The 18,968-nt window shown below is 45.8% G+C and overlaps 1 protein-coding gene across 1 annotated transcript in view; it reads left to right on the top strand.

Annotated features, from left to right (window-relative positions):
- The window catches only part of SEZ6L (seizure related 6 homolog like), an 88,214-nt gene extending 73,154 nt beyond the window's left edge, over positions 1 to 15,060 (top strand). Inside the window, 4 exon segments of the mRNA XM_008063600.2 lie at positions 4,945 to 4,977; positions 7,092 to 7,203; positions 8,702 to 8,804; positions 11,741 to 15,060. Of these exon segments, the coding sequence (XP_008061791.2) occupies positions 4,945 to 4,977; positions 7,092 to 7,203; positions 8,702 to 8,804; positions 11,741 to 11,770 (278 nt within the window). The 3' untranslated portion in view covers positions 11,771 to 15,060.
- The last annotated feature ends 3,908 nt before the right edge of the window (positions 15,061 to 18,968 follow it).

The following is an 18,968-nucleotide window of genomic DNA, read 5'->3' as shown; positions in this document are numbered from 1 at the left end:
GGTGCCCATTAGAAGCACACCTCTGAATCTACCCCATATCTAACAAATCAGAATCACTGGGAGGGAGGGGGCCTGGAATAAGCATTTTAAGGAACTCTCCATTATTCAAATGTACTTCGAATTTGAGAACTCCTTAAGGCAGTGGTTTCAAAACATAAGGTGCAAACATAAACAGAGTCCTGGCCCCTTTTCATGGAGATTCCGACTGGCTGGGTCTAATTTATAACTAGCCCCACAGGCGAATCGTATCATCAGCCAAACGCAGAAAACATGACGTGAGAGTTGTGATTTAATCTCACCTGGTATCTTCTGTGAAGAGGAAGGTGTGAATAAAAAAATAAATAGGTCAGCTGCAATAGTTTACACCTGTAATCTCAGCACTTTGGAAGGCCGAGGTGGGAGGATCTGTTGAGCCCAGGAGTTTGAAACCAGCTCCCCGGGCAACATCAAAGGTAGTTGGGCTTGGTGGCACATGCCTTTAGTCCCAGCTATCCAGGAGGCTTTCCAGGAGGCTAAGGCAAGAGAATCGTCTGAGCCCAGGAGATTGAGGCTGTGGTAGGCCATGATCGTGCCACTGCACTCCAGCCTAGGAGACATAGTGAGACACCCCCACCAACTCAAAAATATATAAATAAACAAATAAATAGCTTTTAAAAAGAATAATCTCCCCCGGTGTGAAGCAGGGGCTTACCCTATGAATGGCAAAGACTTGCATAGCAGGGAATGAGAGGTCCTTTTGAAGAGCAGAGAATGGTAAGAAAGGAGCTGTTGGCCAGGCTCAGTGGCTCAGCCTGTCATCTCAGCACTTTGGGAGGCAACTTGGCAAGACCTCGTCTCTACAATAAATCAAAAATTAGCCGGGTGTGGTAGCGCACGCCTGTAGTTCCAGCTACCTGGAAAGCTGAGGCGGAAGGATCACCGGAGCCCAGCAGGTCGAGGCTGCGGTGGCCGGGAGCAGCCACTGCACTTCAGTGTGGGCGAAAGAGTGAGACTCCAACTCCAAAAAAAAAATTTTAAAAAGGTAGCTGTTAGCTTTTGAGACAGCTGCCTGCCCTCCTTCCCCCATAATTTTGACTAAGCCCAACCTGTATTTGAATTTGCTTTCGGTAGCACAGGAAGCCTGCTTGGTTAGCGTTAAACCTGCTTTCCTGAGTAAAGATCTCGTGTAAATCCCCTGAGTGTTATGTGGACATTAATAAAAGTTAAGTTAGTGCTGTTGGTAGGTTTTCTGCGGGGGGGAAAAATTAGCAGGGTTTGTTTTTTAAGAAACCTAAATAAGAAGACCAGGAGACGAGCCATTTTGGACTGTACACATGTTTATCTGCCAATTGTCTTCTTAAATCCTTGAATTTTTACAAAAAGTATCTCACAGAGCGAGTAGAAAAAAAAAAATCAGAGTTTGAAAATAAAGTTATAGACCGGGCTTGGTGGCTCAGCCTGTAATCCCAGCTCTTTGGGAGGCCAAGGTGAGTGGATTGACTGAGTCCTTGGGTTCGAGACCTGCCCGGGCAACTTGGCGAGACCTCATCTCTACAATAAATCAAAAAATTAGCCGGGCGTGGTAGTGCACACCCATAGTTCCAGGAAGGCTGAGGCAGAAGGATCGCTGGAGCCCAGCAGGTAGAGACTGCGGTGGCCAGGAACATGCCACTGCACTCCAGCCTGGGCGATGGAGTGAGACTCCAACTCAAAAAAAAAAAGAAAAGAAAAGAAAGTTATATCCGATTTTTCCCCACCCCTTCCTTTCCTCCTTAGAAGCCAGTACTAATCACTTGAATTTCCAGTGTTTCCCTATAAGTTCCCTAGACATGCATGACTCAACAAAATTGGAAAGAAGGGAGGGGTTGTTTGTTTTTCTTTCACTAAAAAAGGAGGGGGGTCATATCATAGTGTGCTCTGTGTTTTACTTTTTCTCCACTGGCAGAGACATTTTCTTAATGTTTTTTAAATGCAACTCCATTTTTTTTGTTTTTCTCACTCTGTCACCCAGGCTAGAACATAGTGGCGTGATCATGGCTCACCATGGCTACGACCTCCTAGGCTCAGGCGATCCTGTCACCTCAGTCCACAAAGTAGCTGGGACTACAGGCTTCCACCACCCTGCTCAGCTAATTTTATTTGTTGTAGAGACGGGGTCTTGCTATGTTGCCCAAGCTGGTCTCAAACTCCTGGGCTCAAGCGATCCTCCTGTCTTGGTCTCCCAAAGTACTGGGATTACAGGAGTGAGCCATCGAGCCTGGCCTAGTCATCTTATTTTTTTAATAGCCGTCTACCATTCCACACTATGCACATTTCCTAGGACATTCAGCCTTCCTACTGGTTCTCTTCCCGTTTTTCATTTGTTTTGCTTTGCCCCAAAACATCCTTGCCCATGAATCCTTGGATGCTGAAGCTTTTCATCCTGCAGGACAGACTCCTCAAAGTAGGGTGGGTGGTATGGACAAAGGTCTGTGGCTATTGAGTGGTTGTGGGTGTTGCCAGATTTTTTCTCACAATGGAAGCAAGGCATACTCCCTCAATGTGGGCTCATGTTCGCACTGGATGTTACCCTTTTTTTAAATTTTAATGTTGCCAATCTGATAGAAAACTGCAATTATCATCAAAAACACATATATGCCCCCCAAAACAGGAAAAGATGCTCAGTGTTGTAGGTTATCCCTGAAGCCTCTGTATAAGTATGAGAGCCCCACAAGGTGACTCAGCCATCGTCTCTCACCTTCTTCTGGAGGCACAACAGAATTCCTAGAGGAGAGGCTCTTTCTGGCCCCTCTCTGCCCCTTTGATTTCCACTCCGGAGACTCCGCCCTTCCAACACTGCAAGGATGTGATAAATCACTTCTTCCTCCAAAAAAAGGTGGGGTCCATGACATTGTCTGGAGTTGGGGAAGCCACTCGGTGCCATTACAAGGCCACTGACTAGGACTCAGGGATCCCTGGCACCACCCTGGCTCTGCTATGGACCACTGTGTGGCCTCGAGTAAGCCACCCTCCCTCTCCGACCTTGGTTTCCCTTTCTGTGAAATTATGGGGTGAGACCAGGTCAGTGTTTCTAGAGAAGAATCTGTGGAACAGCTGGCTGCCTCAGAATTCCTGGGGCGCCTGTGAGAGCTGCAGAAGTCCTCTCCCACAGTTATACCCCGGCAGGTTCCAGAAAGGGCCCGGAAACCTGCATTTTAATACACGGACACAGGGCTTCAAGGGCCACAAGATTCAATGTCTCCTTAGAGGTCTAAGATTCCGTGGAAGTTCATACATTCCCAGACACTCAACCACGGTCCAGCTCACGTCCTGAGTGGTGGCACCCACCTCGATCTTTCCAGTTTCTTTTTGCCAATACTGCAGGTATGTCTGCATTTAGCCAGCTCACTTTTCAACTGGTTTTGTGGTCCTCATCTGATGATGATAACCTAAGTCAGAGAGTGACTTTAGCAAGGCACTCATCAGGAAGACTTGGGATTTGAGACATGAGTGTCACTAGGCCTTTGGTGATCACTCCTTCCTGACCCCTAATACTACAGTCTTTCCATCTGAGCCCTTCATGCTGGAGTTTTGCATTCTTAAAAGAAACACCCGGCCGGGCTTGGTGGCTCAGCCTGTAATCCCACCACTTTGGGAGGCCGAGGCAAGTGGATTGCCTGAGCCCGCCAGTTCGAGACCCACCCGGGCAACTTGGTGAGACCTCGTCTCTACAATAAATCAAAAATTAGCCGAGTGTGGTATTGCGCGTCTGTAGTTCCCGCTACTCGGAAGGCTGAGGCAGAAGGATTGCCGGAGCCCAGCCAGTCGAGGCTATGGTGGCCGGGAGCGTGCTGCTGCCCTCCAGTCTGGGCGACAAAGTGAGACTCCAACTCAAAAAAAAAAAAAGAAAGAAAAGAAACACCCATCCTTGTTAGTATATTTTGTATGAAGGCCAAAGCATGGAACACTGGTCCCCATCACCTGAAACCTCCAGAGAAGTTTTGCAGGAAATATGAATAAATGAAAATTGTGTTACATGGAATACAAGGCCTAATCAAATAACGATGGAATAAAAATGAGATTAGGAAAATTTACATCAATATATGCTTCAAAGCAGGAAGACAGTTTCACCTCTGGTTGGCTTTTTGTATAAAGGTCCTGAGTCTGAGGGTTCGTCTGTGATTTATTCTACATGAAAGCAGTGAGAAGACCCTCTAACCACATATAGGTCAGAGCAGAGGCCACCGGGCATGATGTCTCACATCTATAATCCCAGCACTCTGGGAGGCCGAGGCAGGAGGATTTCTTGAGCTCAAGAGTTCAAGTCCAGCCTAGACAATATAGCAAGACCTCATCTCTACAAAAACTTAAAATTTAAAAATAGCCAGGCGTGGTCACGTGTGCCTGTAGTCCCAGATACTTGGGAAGCTCAGGTGGAAGGAAGGAAAGAAGGAAAAGAGAGAGAGGGAGAGAGGGAGGGAGGGAGGAAGCAAAAAAGGAAGGGAAAAAGCAGAGGCAAGAGTAAGTAAAGCAGTCCTAATTTAAATCCTGCCTTCATCACTTAGAAACTGTGTGATGTCAGAGAAGTCGCTTCACTTCTTTGAGCCTCTGTTTGCTCATCTGTAAAATGGGGATGATAATAGTACCAAATTAACGAAGTTGTTGGGAGAGTTAAATGAGTGAATGTACCTAGAGATCGACACGATGTCGGACACCTGGGGAGTGCTCAGTCTGCTGTTCACTGTTGCTCTTCCGTCTTACCTACCTCATCTTTTCTTAGGAACTTAGGAAGTGAAGAATCCAGGTATTTTCTGAGTATAGTAGTCCAAGACAAGTGAAAACACAGCACTAACTTTGGCACAGCGTGAGCTTTTGCATTTAGTTGTGTTGTTGTTGTTTTGTTGTTGTTTTGTTGTTGTTGGCCTCATCTCATGCAAACAGTGGATTCACTTTACATTGATGAATGCTTCCTGATTTCTCTTTCAGTTAATCAAGACAGTTTTGAACATGCTTTAGAAGGTGAGTTCCAGCATGAAAAATCCAATAAATCAAGTCAATAGCAGACAACAAGGGCAGGTTCTTGAATATCTTTATTCAGATGCTTGAAAAAATAAAAAAACACAAACTCTGCCTTCACACAGCCAAAGATAACTTCCAAACAAATAATGTTGTTAGGGGAAAAAATGGGATGTGCAACTTAGGGTCCCAAATATCACCTGAAAGGGACTTGACACCAGTTCTATACATGGTGATGACAAAGAGGTAAGGAAAACCGAGGGGCCACGGGCCTGAGAAAGGCACGACCCTACTGTCAGACTTGTCATGATGCCATTCAAGGACGCCTCACCTTCCACGCAGAGCGTCCTGGTTTCCGGAGGGAAAGGTTTGCTCCAGGAGCGTGCAGCGGTCCATTTCCCCCTTTTTCTTCCCCAACATGCTCATCCCTTCTCTCTCTCTCCCTCCTTTCTGTTCTTCTTTTCTTAGGAATCCCCCAGTGAGGTCGATTAATGCGGAACAGATGTTCAAAGCTATCCAGGATTTTCTTTTTGTTTTCGTTTTCATCTTGTGATTCCTTCCCTTTCCAACCCTTGCCATGCTCAAAGCATTCTGTGTTCTATGTCACCGCTATCAAACTTCATACAAAGCCACTCGCCTGGGCTGTGATGTCAGAAACCATATATTATTTCATTTCTAGTGGATGCGGGGAGTGGGCTGGCAGCTGATGGTAGCATATTTCATCTGTAGACCTAAGCAGTTTTTGAATTTTAATAACATAGCAATGACGTGTTTCTTGTGTTATTTATTAAAAATCATTTTAATTTCTTGACTTATAAAAACAAAAATAACATTACTCCATTTTCTAAAAGTCTTTAAGTCAATCAAGCAGTGTTCATTACTGTTTCTGGAACCATCTTTAGCTTTCTGGCACGAATGAGCCATTCAGCATCTGGGGCTATGGGAATTACATTTCATTAGTTGCTGTTCCTGGTCACGGACAACAATTTAACCCAAGCAGGTAGAGCCGGGGGCTCTAATGTAAGAGAAGGGAGGAGCATGGGTTAGCCAGTCCACTTGGAAAATAGAGGCCATTTCGTGCTATTCTCCACTGAGAGCATCCGTTTCCTGCCTTTTGCCAATCAATGAACCATGGAACTGTCTCAAGGGCTGGGTTGCTCAGTGATTACGAGTGCCATTGGAATGCCTGGTACTCACGTGTCCATCATGGGTATCAGGATTGATTTTTCACACCCCATAAGTGGTGGTTAATGGATTATAGATTGGTGTTCAGCTACGCTCTGTTAGATGTGACCGTGGAGAATGGCAGAAGAAACCTGGAGGCCAAGCTTCTAGAAGAGACGTGGGGTCCCCCTTCCAGCTGTGCTGGGAAAACACCCCCAGCCTCTGCAACAGCTTTCGTGGTTCTTGCTATTGCCACAAACAATGGGAGGTCGTGGGAGTCCAAGAGTGTGCAGTGGTGGCCTCTGGGAATCAAACCTGGGCCTTTGCAGTTGGGGTGTCATTGGGGTGTGCAGGATTGAGAGCTGCCCCAGATGCTCAGAGCCCGCTCCTAGTCTGGAGAATCTGATTCAACAGTTCTGGAAGGGGCCTGCCAGGCTGGGTGCCCTCTCCCCAGGTGAGGACAGGTTTGGGAACCCCTTAGAAACCTGGTGGCTGGCCCCAGCACCATCCAACTCCCAGACATACAGGCAGCCCAGACCTGCCCACCACCCCTGTGTCTCGGGCCCACATCCATTCCCATTTCTCCTTGCCATTCCATGGAATGTCCAGCAAATCCTCCCTCCCAGTTACCTACTTGGGATTTCCTCCATGTCACCCCTTGCATTGAATTGTAAAGAGATTTCAACTATAGTCTACCCCAAATGGGTACAGTATAATTGAGGGTTCAATCAGTGTGATTCTCGGCAGCCCCTGTGGCTGTCCCACCCAAGGGTGAGTCTGGGCTCCCTTGCACAGGACAGGCACCTTTCCTCTGGTCTCCGGAGACAGACCTCCAAGGTCTAAGGCTCTGGGACATCAGCTCTTTGAGTAGGTACAGAACTGGGCAGGTGGGAGCACACCTGGGAGCCAGGTGCTGGGCAATGAGGGGCCTCACTGGCTCTTGTGTTCAGTAGCAGAAGCGGCAGCAGAGACGTCACTGGAAGGAGGGAACATGGCCCTGGCGATCTTCATCCCGGTACTCATCATCTCCTTGCTGCTGGGAGGAGCCTACATTTACATCACAAGGTAGGGGGCTGGGGGGAGGGGTGCACCAGGCACTCAGCCCCCAGCGTACAGGGGATGGGATTGGCCACCCCATGAGCCTGAGCTGGAGGGAGTGGTGTGGCATCTGCGTGATTGCAGGGATGGTGGGTTCAACTCAGCTCTGTGGGATAAGTATTGATACTGGGCACCTACCAAGCCTCCTTGACTGGAGGGTTCAGTAGGCAGCAGCAAATAAGGCAGACACCATTCCTGCCCTTGAGGAGCTTATGGTTTAGTGGAGGCCATACCATGACACACTACCAGGCATGTCCACCCACCCATTCCATCACTCACTCACAAATAAGTATTGACAGTCTGATGTGTACCAGAGCCATAGCACTCACATTTGATAAGAAAAAAGATATTAAAACATGCCTAAGGTAGTCACTAATTTACTCAGATTTACAATTATTGAGTGCCTACTATATGCCAGACAGTTTTCTAATCTCCGGAAACATCATGTGTGAAAATAGAAGGAAATGTTTGCCCTCCTGGGTTGCATTTTACTTTTTGTTTTCCCACTCAGACTGCGTTGGGTTGCATTTTAAATGGGGTAAGTTGAGGTGGCCCTACCCCATTTAAAAGTGTTGCTTGAACAAGGACTCGAAAGCAATAATGAGTAACTCATGTAGATACGTGGGAGAGGAGGGTTTTAGGCAGAGAACCAGCATGTGCAAAGGCCCCGAGGTAAGCATGTGCCTATCACAAATTGTCCCCACCCTTGAGGAGTTCACAGTCTAATAAATTATAACACACTAAAATAAACACGGTGACAGAAAGATGGATGTGGTGAGTAACTGAGGAACCACCTTTAAAAAGGTGGTCAAGGATGTTTAAGATGACATGGCATATAGAAGGTGCTCAATAAATGCTCATGATTGTTGTTGCTGCCCTTTGCATTAAAGAGGGACTTGAATCCCCTTACACGTGAAAACAGACTAAGCTCCACCCCATTCCCAGCGAGCAGAGGTCACAGGGCTGTAGTTATCCCTACCTGGGTTATGAGTAGAGAGCTATTATGATTGCTATTTTCTTTCTTTTCTTTTTTTTTTTTTGAATGGGAGTCTCACTCCGTCACCTGGGCTGGAGTGCAGTAGCACACTCACAGCCACCCCAGCATCAATCCACTGGGGTCCAGCGATCCTTCCACCTCAGCCTTCCAAGTAGCTGGAACCACAGGCACGCGTTAATTTTTTGGTTTATTGTAGAGATGAGGTCTCGCCAAGTTGCCCAGGCTGTTCTCGAACCCGTGGGCTCAGGCAATCCCCTCACCTCTGTGTCCCAAAGGGCTGAGATTACAGACTTGAGCCACCACGCCCGGCCTGTGATTGCTGTTTCTGCCTGCAAGAGGCTATTTGCATAGTTGCCATTCACGGAGGCAGCACAGCTAGCGAAGTGGCACCTACTGTTCCTGCTCGGCATTGTCAGATGTCTCCTTGTGGCAAAGTAACTTCTCTCTCTCTTCTTGCCTCTCCCCTAGATGTCGTTACTACTCCAACCTCCGCCTGCCTCTGATGTACTCCCACCCCTACAGCCAAATCACCGTGGAAACTGAGTTTGACAACCCCATTTATGAGACAGGGGTGAGTGGGTCTCTCCCGGACTCTTCCCTTTTTGCTCTGCATTTGCCAACAACAAGACTGAGGATTTTGCTTCCTTTTGCTCCCAAGAGGTTCGGCCAGTGGTCCTGTCTCATCCCCACCAGCCCTCGCCTCTTGTCATAACTGCTGGGAGAACTCAGCTCTCTGTGTGAGTGATTGGCACTGACCATGAACCTGTGAGGCTGTGAATCTCCACAGAATGCCCACAGGAAGAAGGGGCTGCACCCAAGACCTCAGACAGAGGACCACTGGTGGCCTGGTGGCAGTGTGCAGCATTTCCACACATCCTATTGAGCTCAGCTCCTTAGTCAATGGCCATGTGCAGTAGTCCTACACATCTGAGTGACAAGCCCTGTGCTGGGTACTGGGGACATAGTCATGAACCAAACAGAACAGATCCTGAGCTTACAGTCTTGCAAAGGGGACAGGTGTCAATAATAATAACAGCAATGATAATAATAATAATCATAATAATAATATGTATCATATGTTGGTTACTTTGAATGCATAATCTCCTTTTTTTTTCCAAGTCAGACTCTGTCACCTGGGCTGGAGTGCAGTGGTACAATCACGGCTCACTGCAGCCTTGACTTCCTGGGCTCAGGCTATCCTCCTGCCTCAGTCTCCTGAGAAGCTGGGACTATAGGCATGCACCACTATGCCCAGCTACTGTTTTGATATTTTGTAGAGACAAGGTCTCGCTATGGTGTCCAGGATGATCTTGAACTCCTGGGCTCAGGCAATCCTCTCACCTCGGCCTCCCATAGTACTGGGATTACAGGTGTGAGCCACAACACCCAGCCAATTTTGATTGCATAATCTCACTGAATCCTTGCAGCTCTTTGTCATAGGTTCCACAGATATTTCTAATAGATTGATGAGATCACTGAGGTCCAGAGTGAGAAAAAAATGACCGGGCCAAGGTTGCACACAGTCAAGATGCACAGCCTGGAGCAGGACGCAAATTCAATGTGATGATCTTAGTCATGACGCTCTCTTGCCTCCCTTGACCCTCAGACAATCAAATGTGCCCATGAATATCTTGATTACAATAAATGATCATTTTTAACGACCATGAAGAAAAATGAGACTGAGTACTATGAGAGTGTATGATAGGGGATGATTGCAGGGGATTAGGGATGACATCTCTGATAAAATGAGAGTATAAAGCTGAGATCTGGGAGGTGGGTGGAATTTGGATGCTCAGCTGAAGAAGATACCAGGCAGAAGGGCAAGCATGTGCAAAAGCCCAGAAGCACATGTGAAAAAACTGAAAGGCTGGACATGACTGCAAAACCACCACCCTTGAAATTCACTATGTAATGATGTGCAGTTGTCTCCCAATATTTGAGGGCATAACTTGACTTCTTCCTTGTCCCTGCTAAGTTTCCTTGACTACCACCTCCTCTGATCTTTTAGTTATCTATTGAGGTGTGAGACTATTACTACAAATGTAGGGGCCTCAAACAGCACACACTTCTTATCTCATAGTTCTGCAGGTCAGGAATCCAGGTACAGTTTAGCTGGGTCTTCTGCTTCAGGGAAAACAGGCTACAGTCAAGGCATCAGCTGGGGCTGCAGTCTCATCTGAGGCTTGACCAGGGAAGAATCCACTTCCAAGTTTATGTGGTTCTTGGCGGCATTCTGTTCCTTTTGGGGTGCTGGAATAGGGTGCTCAGTTTCTTGCAGGCTGTCACCTAGAGGCCACACTCATTTCCTTTCCATGTATTCCTCTCCATAGAGCAGCTCGTGACATGTAGCTGGCTTCCTCAAAGTCAACCAGAGAGGGTGTCTCCTCACAAGATGGAAGTCACAATCCTGCCATGTAAACACAGGCATGATATCTTAGCACCTTTGTATTCTACTAGTTAGAACCCAATCACAGGTCCTGCCCACTCGTAAGGAGAGGAGACCACACAGGAGCACGAACCCCAGAAGATTAATATCATGGGGACCCCCATGGAGTCTGCTCACCATGCTCCCATCTGCCATGAAGCATAGATGTCATTGTATTATTATGTTGTCCCAGCAGGAGCTAGAGGCTTCCATTAAACCCGTGACAGTGACCACATCCAGGGCTGAGTCTGTGACTTCCTCTATCTGGAATACACTACACACTCCGTAAATATTGGAGAAATCAAGCTGGTTGCTACCCACATAGTACAGTCATTTTACATGGCACTGGGAAGAGCAGGGCAAATGTTATTTTGCATTCTATGAGGCTTGCTTTCAAACCTGAAGAAAGGTCAAGCTGATGAAAAAGAGCATTTTAGAGACTAGACCTTATCAATACTTATTAGCAGGGTGTATCCATGACCTAGACCTATAATAATGCTGAGTAACAAACATTCCCCAAACTCAGTGGCTTAATGCAACAAGCATTAATTTGTTCATCAGTCTGTGAGGCATGTGTAACAGTATCGCTACAAATTTAGAGGCCTGAAACAGCACACAATTTTTATCTCATAATTTCTATAGGTCAGGAATCCAGGTACAGCTTAGCTGAGTCTTCTGCTTCAGGGTTCACAGGCTACAGTCAGGGCTCAGCTGTGGCTGCAGTCTCATCTGAGACTGACCAGGGAAGAATCCACTTCAAGCTCAGCTGGATGGTAATCCTGGCACTGGCTGGTTGTTGGCTGGGTGACTTAACTCTGTTCTGTGTGTTCTTCATCTTCCTGCAGAGACTAAAGAGTAGAGGACATGCCCTGCTCATGGTGGCAGCAAGAGGGCAAGATACAAGCACCTGTTTTGTGCCGTTTTCTTATAACCCATTGGCAGAAGCAAGGCAGGGCCAGAGAGAAAATGCACTGCAAAGTCATGACCAAAGGCACAGACATGAGGGTGTGAAGAACTAGAATCATGAATGTATCACTCTAGCACACAAGAGTTTCACAAACCTGTGCTTCTCTCTCTTGCAGGAAACCAGAGAGTATGAGGTCTCTATCTAGGAGAACTACGCTTTGGAATGGGACTTACAGACATGAACTCAACCTCAATCTCCTCGAGACATTCATCCAGAGACCATGTGACATTTGACGGAAACCCCAGTGTCAATTGTCTTTTCTTTAGACTCTTGATTGAAGATTTACTGTTTTCTTCACTGTATTTATTATATTTAAAAGTGAAATAGGTGTGGTTGGATGTATTGCACCCACAGCTATATTCATATCACAGCCTCGATTCTGAAGGCAGGTGGAAGACTTGCAAAATGGCAGACAGCAGCAGAAACAAACAAAAGCAAAAGACAACAGCAGATAGAGTTTCTCCCATCAGCAATGCCATCCGAAGGCTGTAACAGATTGCCTGCATCTCTGGGATCCATGCCCGTGGTGTTTTTAGTACAAATCTAAGTCCCAAGATTAGGTTGGAAAGAGTATTTCGTGTTGGTTTAGCTTGGGTTAGAATTGAGCATGGGTACTGAAACCAATTTTTGGAGATCTATTCCAAAACAAATTCTGTGTCCTCTCTTCCAACTTTACTAGCCTCTAAAAGGTTCTTCCAAATCTTCCTCCCTCTCATGACCCTTCTGAAGGCAGCAAAGGTGTGACATAAATGTTGTCTTTTATCACCCTGGCCTCACTGGACATTGACAAAATAATTACATGTTTTCTTTCTAAAATGGTGATAAATGATCAAAGGAAATTTTTCAGAGAAAATTAGAGATTTGAGAGTTCCAATGAAGAATTGGATGAGAGAGGACATTGGGTGAGGGAACTGAGTTAATAAAACGCTCTTTTCCTTGACATTCCTTCAAAAATGAAAAAACAGGTAATTGATGCTGCAAGAGCCAGAGTCGATCACAGCAGGCCACCTACAAGCTGTGATAATAAATCCATAAGCTCCACTCATGTCATTACAAGGGTTTTTGATGGGAGCAGGGAGCTGGAGGCATTTTCTGTAATTCATGGGTGAGCTCTGTTTTTTCTCCTGCAGTTTTGGGAAGTCTTAGCCCCCAAAATAGGGGAGACTCAAGTGTCCCGTTTCTCTAAATGGTATCACCTTCAGAATATACTTGCTATCAAGTATTTCAGGGGGAGCGAGTGTCCTGTGAGAAGAAACTACTTTTCGGTTCTCTGAAGCTCTGAATGTTGAGTGGTGGCAGAAATGCAGACTGCGGAGGTATAGAAAACAGGGGAAGGGGATTAAAACCACAGCAAACCATGCAACTATCCACATCCTCCGATCTGAACATCAGTGAGGACAGAAGGAGCAATTTCAGGCCAGAGAGGAATTCATAACACCACATCTAATCACATGGGCGCCTTTCCATTTCACCAGGGTCTTTTTGCCTCAACCCAGTGAAACTGGTGAGTGCGTGACTCTTTGGAAGATTTTGTTTCTAAATAGAGATATAAAGAAAAGGCAGAGGTGAGGATGCAGGGAAGGAATGGTATGTGTGAAGTGGATTTACCTGGGACTGGTGATGTGTGAAGACAGCCGATGGCACACAGGCTCAGTGGCATTAGGAGCCCTCTCTGACACCCTTTCGTTAATACTCTCTAGAATTATTTTAAATCTGCTGGTTTTCAAATCTTCCTGGCTGCCATGCTGTAGAGATAATGGCAAGGAGTTCCCATTTAGGTGGTGGTTTTGGAAGCATCTTGAGCAGGATAGGGAAGTTGGTTTTACACAAACACACTCACACACACACACACACTCCTTGCCTGCAGGAGCTCGGACCTCAATCCTGGGGGTCTGAAGCCAGAATATTTTCCTTCTGCCAGAAAAGAATCCTCCATATATGCTTCTAAGAGCATGCATTTGTGGCGCGCGGCAAGACAGAGCTAAAGGCTACTTTCCAGCACCCAAGACCCATCCCATTTAATGCAAGAACCAGAAAAGACGTGTTCCAGGCCATTAGTGAATGATGTCATGTTTGGAGAAAGACAACAACACCAATAATGTAACATTTTTTAAAAGGCAGAATCCAATCCTCGCTTTTATTTCCATTGGATGCTTTTTCTAACCCTAACCCTGGGTCACCTAAAATGAAGATCTTGATGAATGATGTTTGATTTTAGAACATATGCTGGTTATGTAAAAACTAAACATTTGCCTTTTGTAAAGACTGAAAAAATATGAATCTGTATTCTAACCCTGATCCCTAAAACTTGCTGGGCCATGGTCCAAGTATCCTTATTGGCTACTGAAGAGATAGAAAAGGTGTTGGCTTTTTTTTTTTTTTTTTTAAAGAAGACCAATGTCATAGTTCTGTCTTAGTAGTACAGCATCTGTAACCATGTTTTAAAAGTTTGTTTTAGCCTAGAGATGGATCATACAAGTTCAATGATGTACAGTGTGATTGAAAAGACAGCTTGGTGTCTATTTCCTTCTTTTTAAAATACCTGAATGTGTGTTTGTAATATGTAAAGGTAAAGGTAAAAAAAAAAAAAAATCATAGTGCCAAAAAATGTATGAGAATCTCATCACAGTTCATATATGTCTGTTTTTATAAGATCAATATTAAAACCCATTGGGATTAAATATTTTTGAATAGGATACACTCTTGAGAAACTTGAGAACGGACTAAGCCTTCCTACAAGCCACTCTTTGTTTTTAAAACAGTGAGGAAATACGTTTACAGAGATTGTGAGCTTCAGAGAATGCATGTGACGGCGTGGATTACATACTAATTCCTATGAGCTGTATCTGTCAGCCACCACCTTGTGCTTTAAAGATGCACACACTCGGCCCTCTTTGGCTTGAAGCTCCGTTTTTTGCTTTGTTTTTGTTTTTTTGTAGAATTATTTCGCTAACAAATATTCTGATCACTCCCTGATAACCGTCCTTACTTAGTGTCATAGATGCGCTTTAACTGTGATCTTTGGAACTAGCTCTTTGAAGAGCCCACAGAACCTCAGGCTGATAGCTTTGAAAACTGCCAAACAGCCCGGAAGGAAGCAAAGTAACTGCATAACCAGGATGGTTATGTAAGAGGAAGTGATTTGGCAAACATGCAGGTAGCTTTAGGCTGAGGCATGAGCCTCAGGCCAAAGGGCCCTTTCCTTGGTTGCTCAAGGTCATTCGAAGGGCATGAACTTGGTGAGGCGTGCTGGGTCATATGAGGTCAGATATTACTGAGTTGTTCAGCAACCCCAAAGGTAGGCTTTCTCCTGGGAAATTTTCATTTTATCACCAAACAGAATTAAACGCAAAACAAACTTTCTAAGCTAGAATAATGAAATTGAGTCATTTTCCACTTTGTATATATTGATGCTAATAAAACAGATGAAAAATAGTTAAATGTATGGGAATTTTGTTACCAAAACACTCCAGGATGGCACCCAGTGGGATATTTCCCATTTCTGGGGCTTGGGTTAGGGTAACACTTACCGATACTTTGAATGTTGAGATAAGACTGCCCACTCTGGAATGGGTCCAGGAACATTCTGGGAATGTCTGGAATAAGACAGGTCTGAAGGGACTTCCATGATCAGATACACCACCATCTTCCCTGTCTTAGCTCAGGGTACCATAACAAAGTACCATAGAGGCCAAGGGTGGTGTCTCACACTTGTAATTTCAGCACTTTGGGAGGCCAGGGCAGGAGGCTCACTTAAGCCTAGGAATTTGAGACAAATCTCAGAAACACAGCAAGACCCCATCTCTACAAAAAAAATTTTTTTAAATAGCCGGACATGGTGGCACAGGCCTGTAGTCCCAGCTACTCAGAAGGCTGAAATGGGAGGATCGCTTGAGCCCAGAAGTTGGAGGCAGCAGTAAGTTATGACTGCTGCACTGCAACCCAGCCTGGGTAACAGAGACCCCATCTCCAAAAATAACAACAAAATACCGTAGCCTGGGAGGTTCAAACAACAGGAATTTATTTGTTAAAGTTCTGGAGGCCGAAAAGTCCCAGATCAGGGTGCTAATCAATTCAGTTCCCTGTGACGGCTCTCTGCCCAGCTGGTCCATGACCTTTTTGCTGTTGTCACATGGTAGAGGGAGGGAGGGAAGGAGGGCAGGAGGGAGGGAGGGAGCGAGAGAGGGAGGGAGAGAAAGATCTTTCTCTTTTTAAAAGTATTAGGGTAGGGCAGGGTGAGGGTGAGATTGATGGAGAGAGAAGCGCAGTACCCCCACCCCCCACAGCCGGCAATCCAGAGATCAAATTAAAAGTAAATGCAAGCTGGGTTCGGTGGCTCAGCCTGTAATCCCACGCCTTGGGAGGCTGAGGTGAGTGGATTGCCTGAGCCCGCAGGTCCGAGACCCGCCTGGGCAACTTGGCGAGACCTCATCTCTACCATAAATTAAAACATTAGCCGGGCGTGGTAGCGCGTGCCTGTAGTTCCAGCTACTTGGAAGGCTGAGGCGGAAAGATCGCTGGAGCCCAGCAGGTCGAGGCTGTCGGCCACTGCACTCCAGTCTGGGTGACAGAGTGAGACTCCAACTCAAAAAAAAAAAAAAAAAGTAAATGCAAAGAATTGCAACACAATGAGGTGAGGGAAGAAAAGATTTATTTAAGAAAGCTTCAACCCCCACAGACAGGGAGTGGGCCTACACTCTAGGTGAGTGTGGCCTCATAGCTCCCCAAAGCACTGGCTTAAATCCTTTCCTTGGAGATGTTGCACGTGACTGCCATGACCACCTGTGGATGTCTTGGAGAACCTGTGACGCAGAGACCCACTAATGTCCGCCCACATTATCATAGCCCCTAGAGAAGGGTGTGACAAGGATTCTAATTATCCTGCACCTTCCCGAATGGAGAGTGCACCTCCCCTATCTCCTAGGCATTCCCAGTGGGTAGCTTGGGGGATCTTTGGCTTCCCTGTAGATAGGGCCCAATTTACTGGAAGATCAAATCCCCACCTGCTCTCCCTCTAAGCAGTCATAAGTTTTGTAATTACAAGTTTCATGACTTTTACCATCCTTGTCCAATGAATGATGTCTTAGGTCTTATAAATTCCCTTTACTCTAGGTAAGCTTGATTGCGGTAATTGTAGAGGGAAGACAGAGAGATCGTGACACCGAGACTATTATAGGAAGTGGCAACTTTATTATGCTGGCCAGCCCAGCGGGCTTGAGGGGCTAATGCATCCAAATCGAGCCCCACAGAACAGAAGTGGGGTTTTATACCCTTGTTTAGGTTGTAGCAGGAAAAATAGAGAGATTGTGACACCAAGACTATTATAGGAAGTGGCACTTTATTATGCTGGCTAGCACAGCGGGCCAAGAATTTCATGCATTCAAATCAAGCTCAAGCACCCCAGAACAGTAGACGAGAGGTGTTATACCCTCCTTTAGGTAAGGGAGGGGGGTCGTGTTGAGTGATTACATATTTCCTTTGGAATCTTACAAGGTTGTACTCAGCAAAATTAGATTTTTCAAAGAACAAATGGTCTCCAGGAACTGCAGAGTTGTAAACCGTCAACTTTAGAAGAGGGGTTTTGGATAAGTATACTCTTTTGCATTTCCATGAAAGCCATCAGTCTCTAGTCATTTGGCCTTTTCAAACAAAACCAGCTTGGCAGGTCTTTAGAGCTTGCCGCTTGGCTTTCAAAAGGAAATACCTTTAACTACTACCAACCCCTCTCCTGCCACATCATTATGAGATACGTCTGATACCTGGAAGTCTGTTTCTGAAAAGCCAAAGTAGGTAAAGTTAATTTTACTTAAAGTGTGCATTTCTCTAAAAACATAACTTCTATTTTCTCATTATTGCATCAGGGTTTAAGAACAAGATGAAAAATGGCTTCCCACTCTCCGTCTGTCCTTTCAAAAAGGTCACAGTCTTATCAAATTAGAGACCTAGACCTATCACCTTATTTCAATTTAATTACATACTAATGGCTTTATCTTTCAACACAGTCACACGGAGAATTAGAGCTTCAATATATGAATTTTGGAGAAACACAATTCAGTCCACAGCATTCCACCCTTGGCACCTCCAAAATTTTTGTCCTTCTTATGTGCAAAATACATTTATTCCACTCCAACAGCCTCCAAAATCTTAACTCATTCCAGCATCCACTCTAAAATTTAAAGTCTCATCTAAATATCATCTAAATCAGGTATGGGTGCAACTCAAGGTATGATTCATCATGAGGCAAAATTTCTCCATCTGTGAATCTGTGAAACCAGACAAGTTACGCACTTCCAAAATACAGTGGTAGGACAGGCATAGGACAGACATTCCCATTCCAAAAGAAAGACATCAAAAGGAAGAACTGAGCTGGGCTCCTGGCTCAGCCTGTAATCCCGCACCTTTGGGAGGCTGAGGTGAGTGGATTGCCTGAGCCTGCGGGTTTGAGACCCACCTGGGCAACTTGGTGAGACCTCATCTCTACAATAAATAAAGAAAACCAGACGGGCGTGGTAGCGCGTGCCTGTAATTTTATTTCAGCTACTTGGAAGGCTGAGGCAGAAGGATCGCTGGAGCCCAGCAGGTCGAGGCTGCAGTGGCCGGGAGTGGCCACTGTACTCCAGGAAGAACTGATGAGGATCCCAAGCAAGTGCGAGACTAGCCAGCAAAACTGGAGAATGAGCCACTTTGGTTGGATGTTCTGCCCTAGAGGGCCACTGGTGTCATCACCTCCATGGCTACCTGGAGCAGCTCTATCCAAACATCCCTCTTCAGAGAATAGCCCACCCCTGAGGCACTGGGTTGGGTCATCCTGGCTCACACCAGAGACAACTTTGTTGTGTGACAGAGGAGGAAACAACTTTAGTTCTGAGGCTTGTGGTGTCAGTGGCAGTTTAAGATTAAGATTAAGATAGTCTCTTAATCGCCTCCTGTGTCATTCTTCCCTTTCTTGTGGAATAGCACACACTCACAGCTAAATAGCTCTATGGTTTGGTCCTGTAGAATCCAAAAAGTTCCAGAGTCGTTTTTCCTCCCTTCCTGTTTTCTGCATTCTCTTTAGTTTAAACTGGTAGTGTCTTTTTTGTTTGTTTGATTTGAGTCAGAGTTTCACTCTGTTGCCCAGGCTGGAGTGCAGTTACACACTGCTCAGGGCCACTGCAGCCTCAACCTGCTTCTGCCTCAGCTCTCCAAGTAGCTGGAACTACAGGCATGCACCACCAAGCTTGACTCATTTTTCTTGATTTATTGTAGAGTGTAGTACCCGAATCCTGAATCCGAGAGACCACCAAAGAGCCAGCTCTGATGCAAATCACACGAGGGTCTTTATTCAGGCTCGAGTCTGGGCT

This window comes from Carlito syrichta, unplaced genomic scaffold (assembly GCF_000164805.1).
Source record: "Carlito syrichta isolate Samal-C Ts95f unplaced genomic scaffold, Tarsius_syrichta-2.0.1 Scaffold306949, whole genome shotgun sequence".
In the NCBI taxonomy this organism is placed as follows: domain Eukaryota; kingdom Metazoa; phylum Chordata; class Mammalia; order Primates; family Tarsiidae; genus Carlito; species Carlito syrichta.
This window is presented reverse-complemented; position numbering and strand designations above follow the sequence as displayed.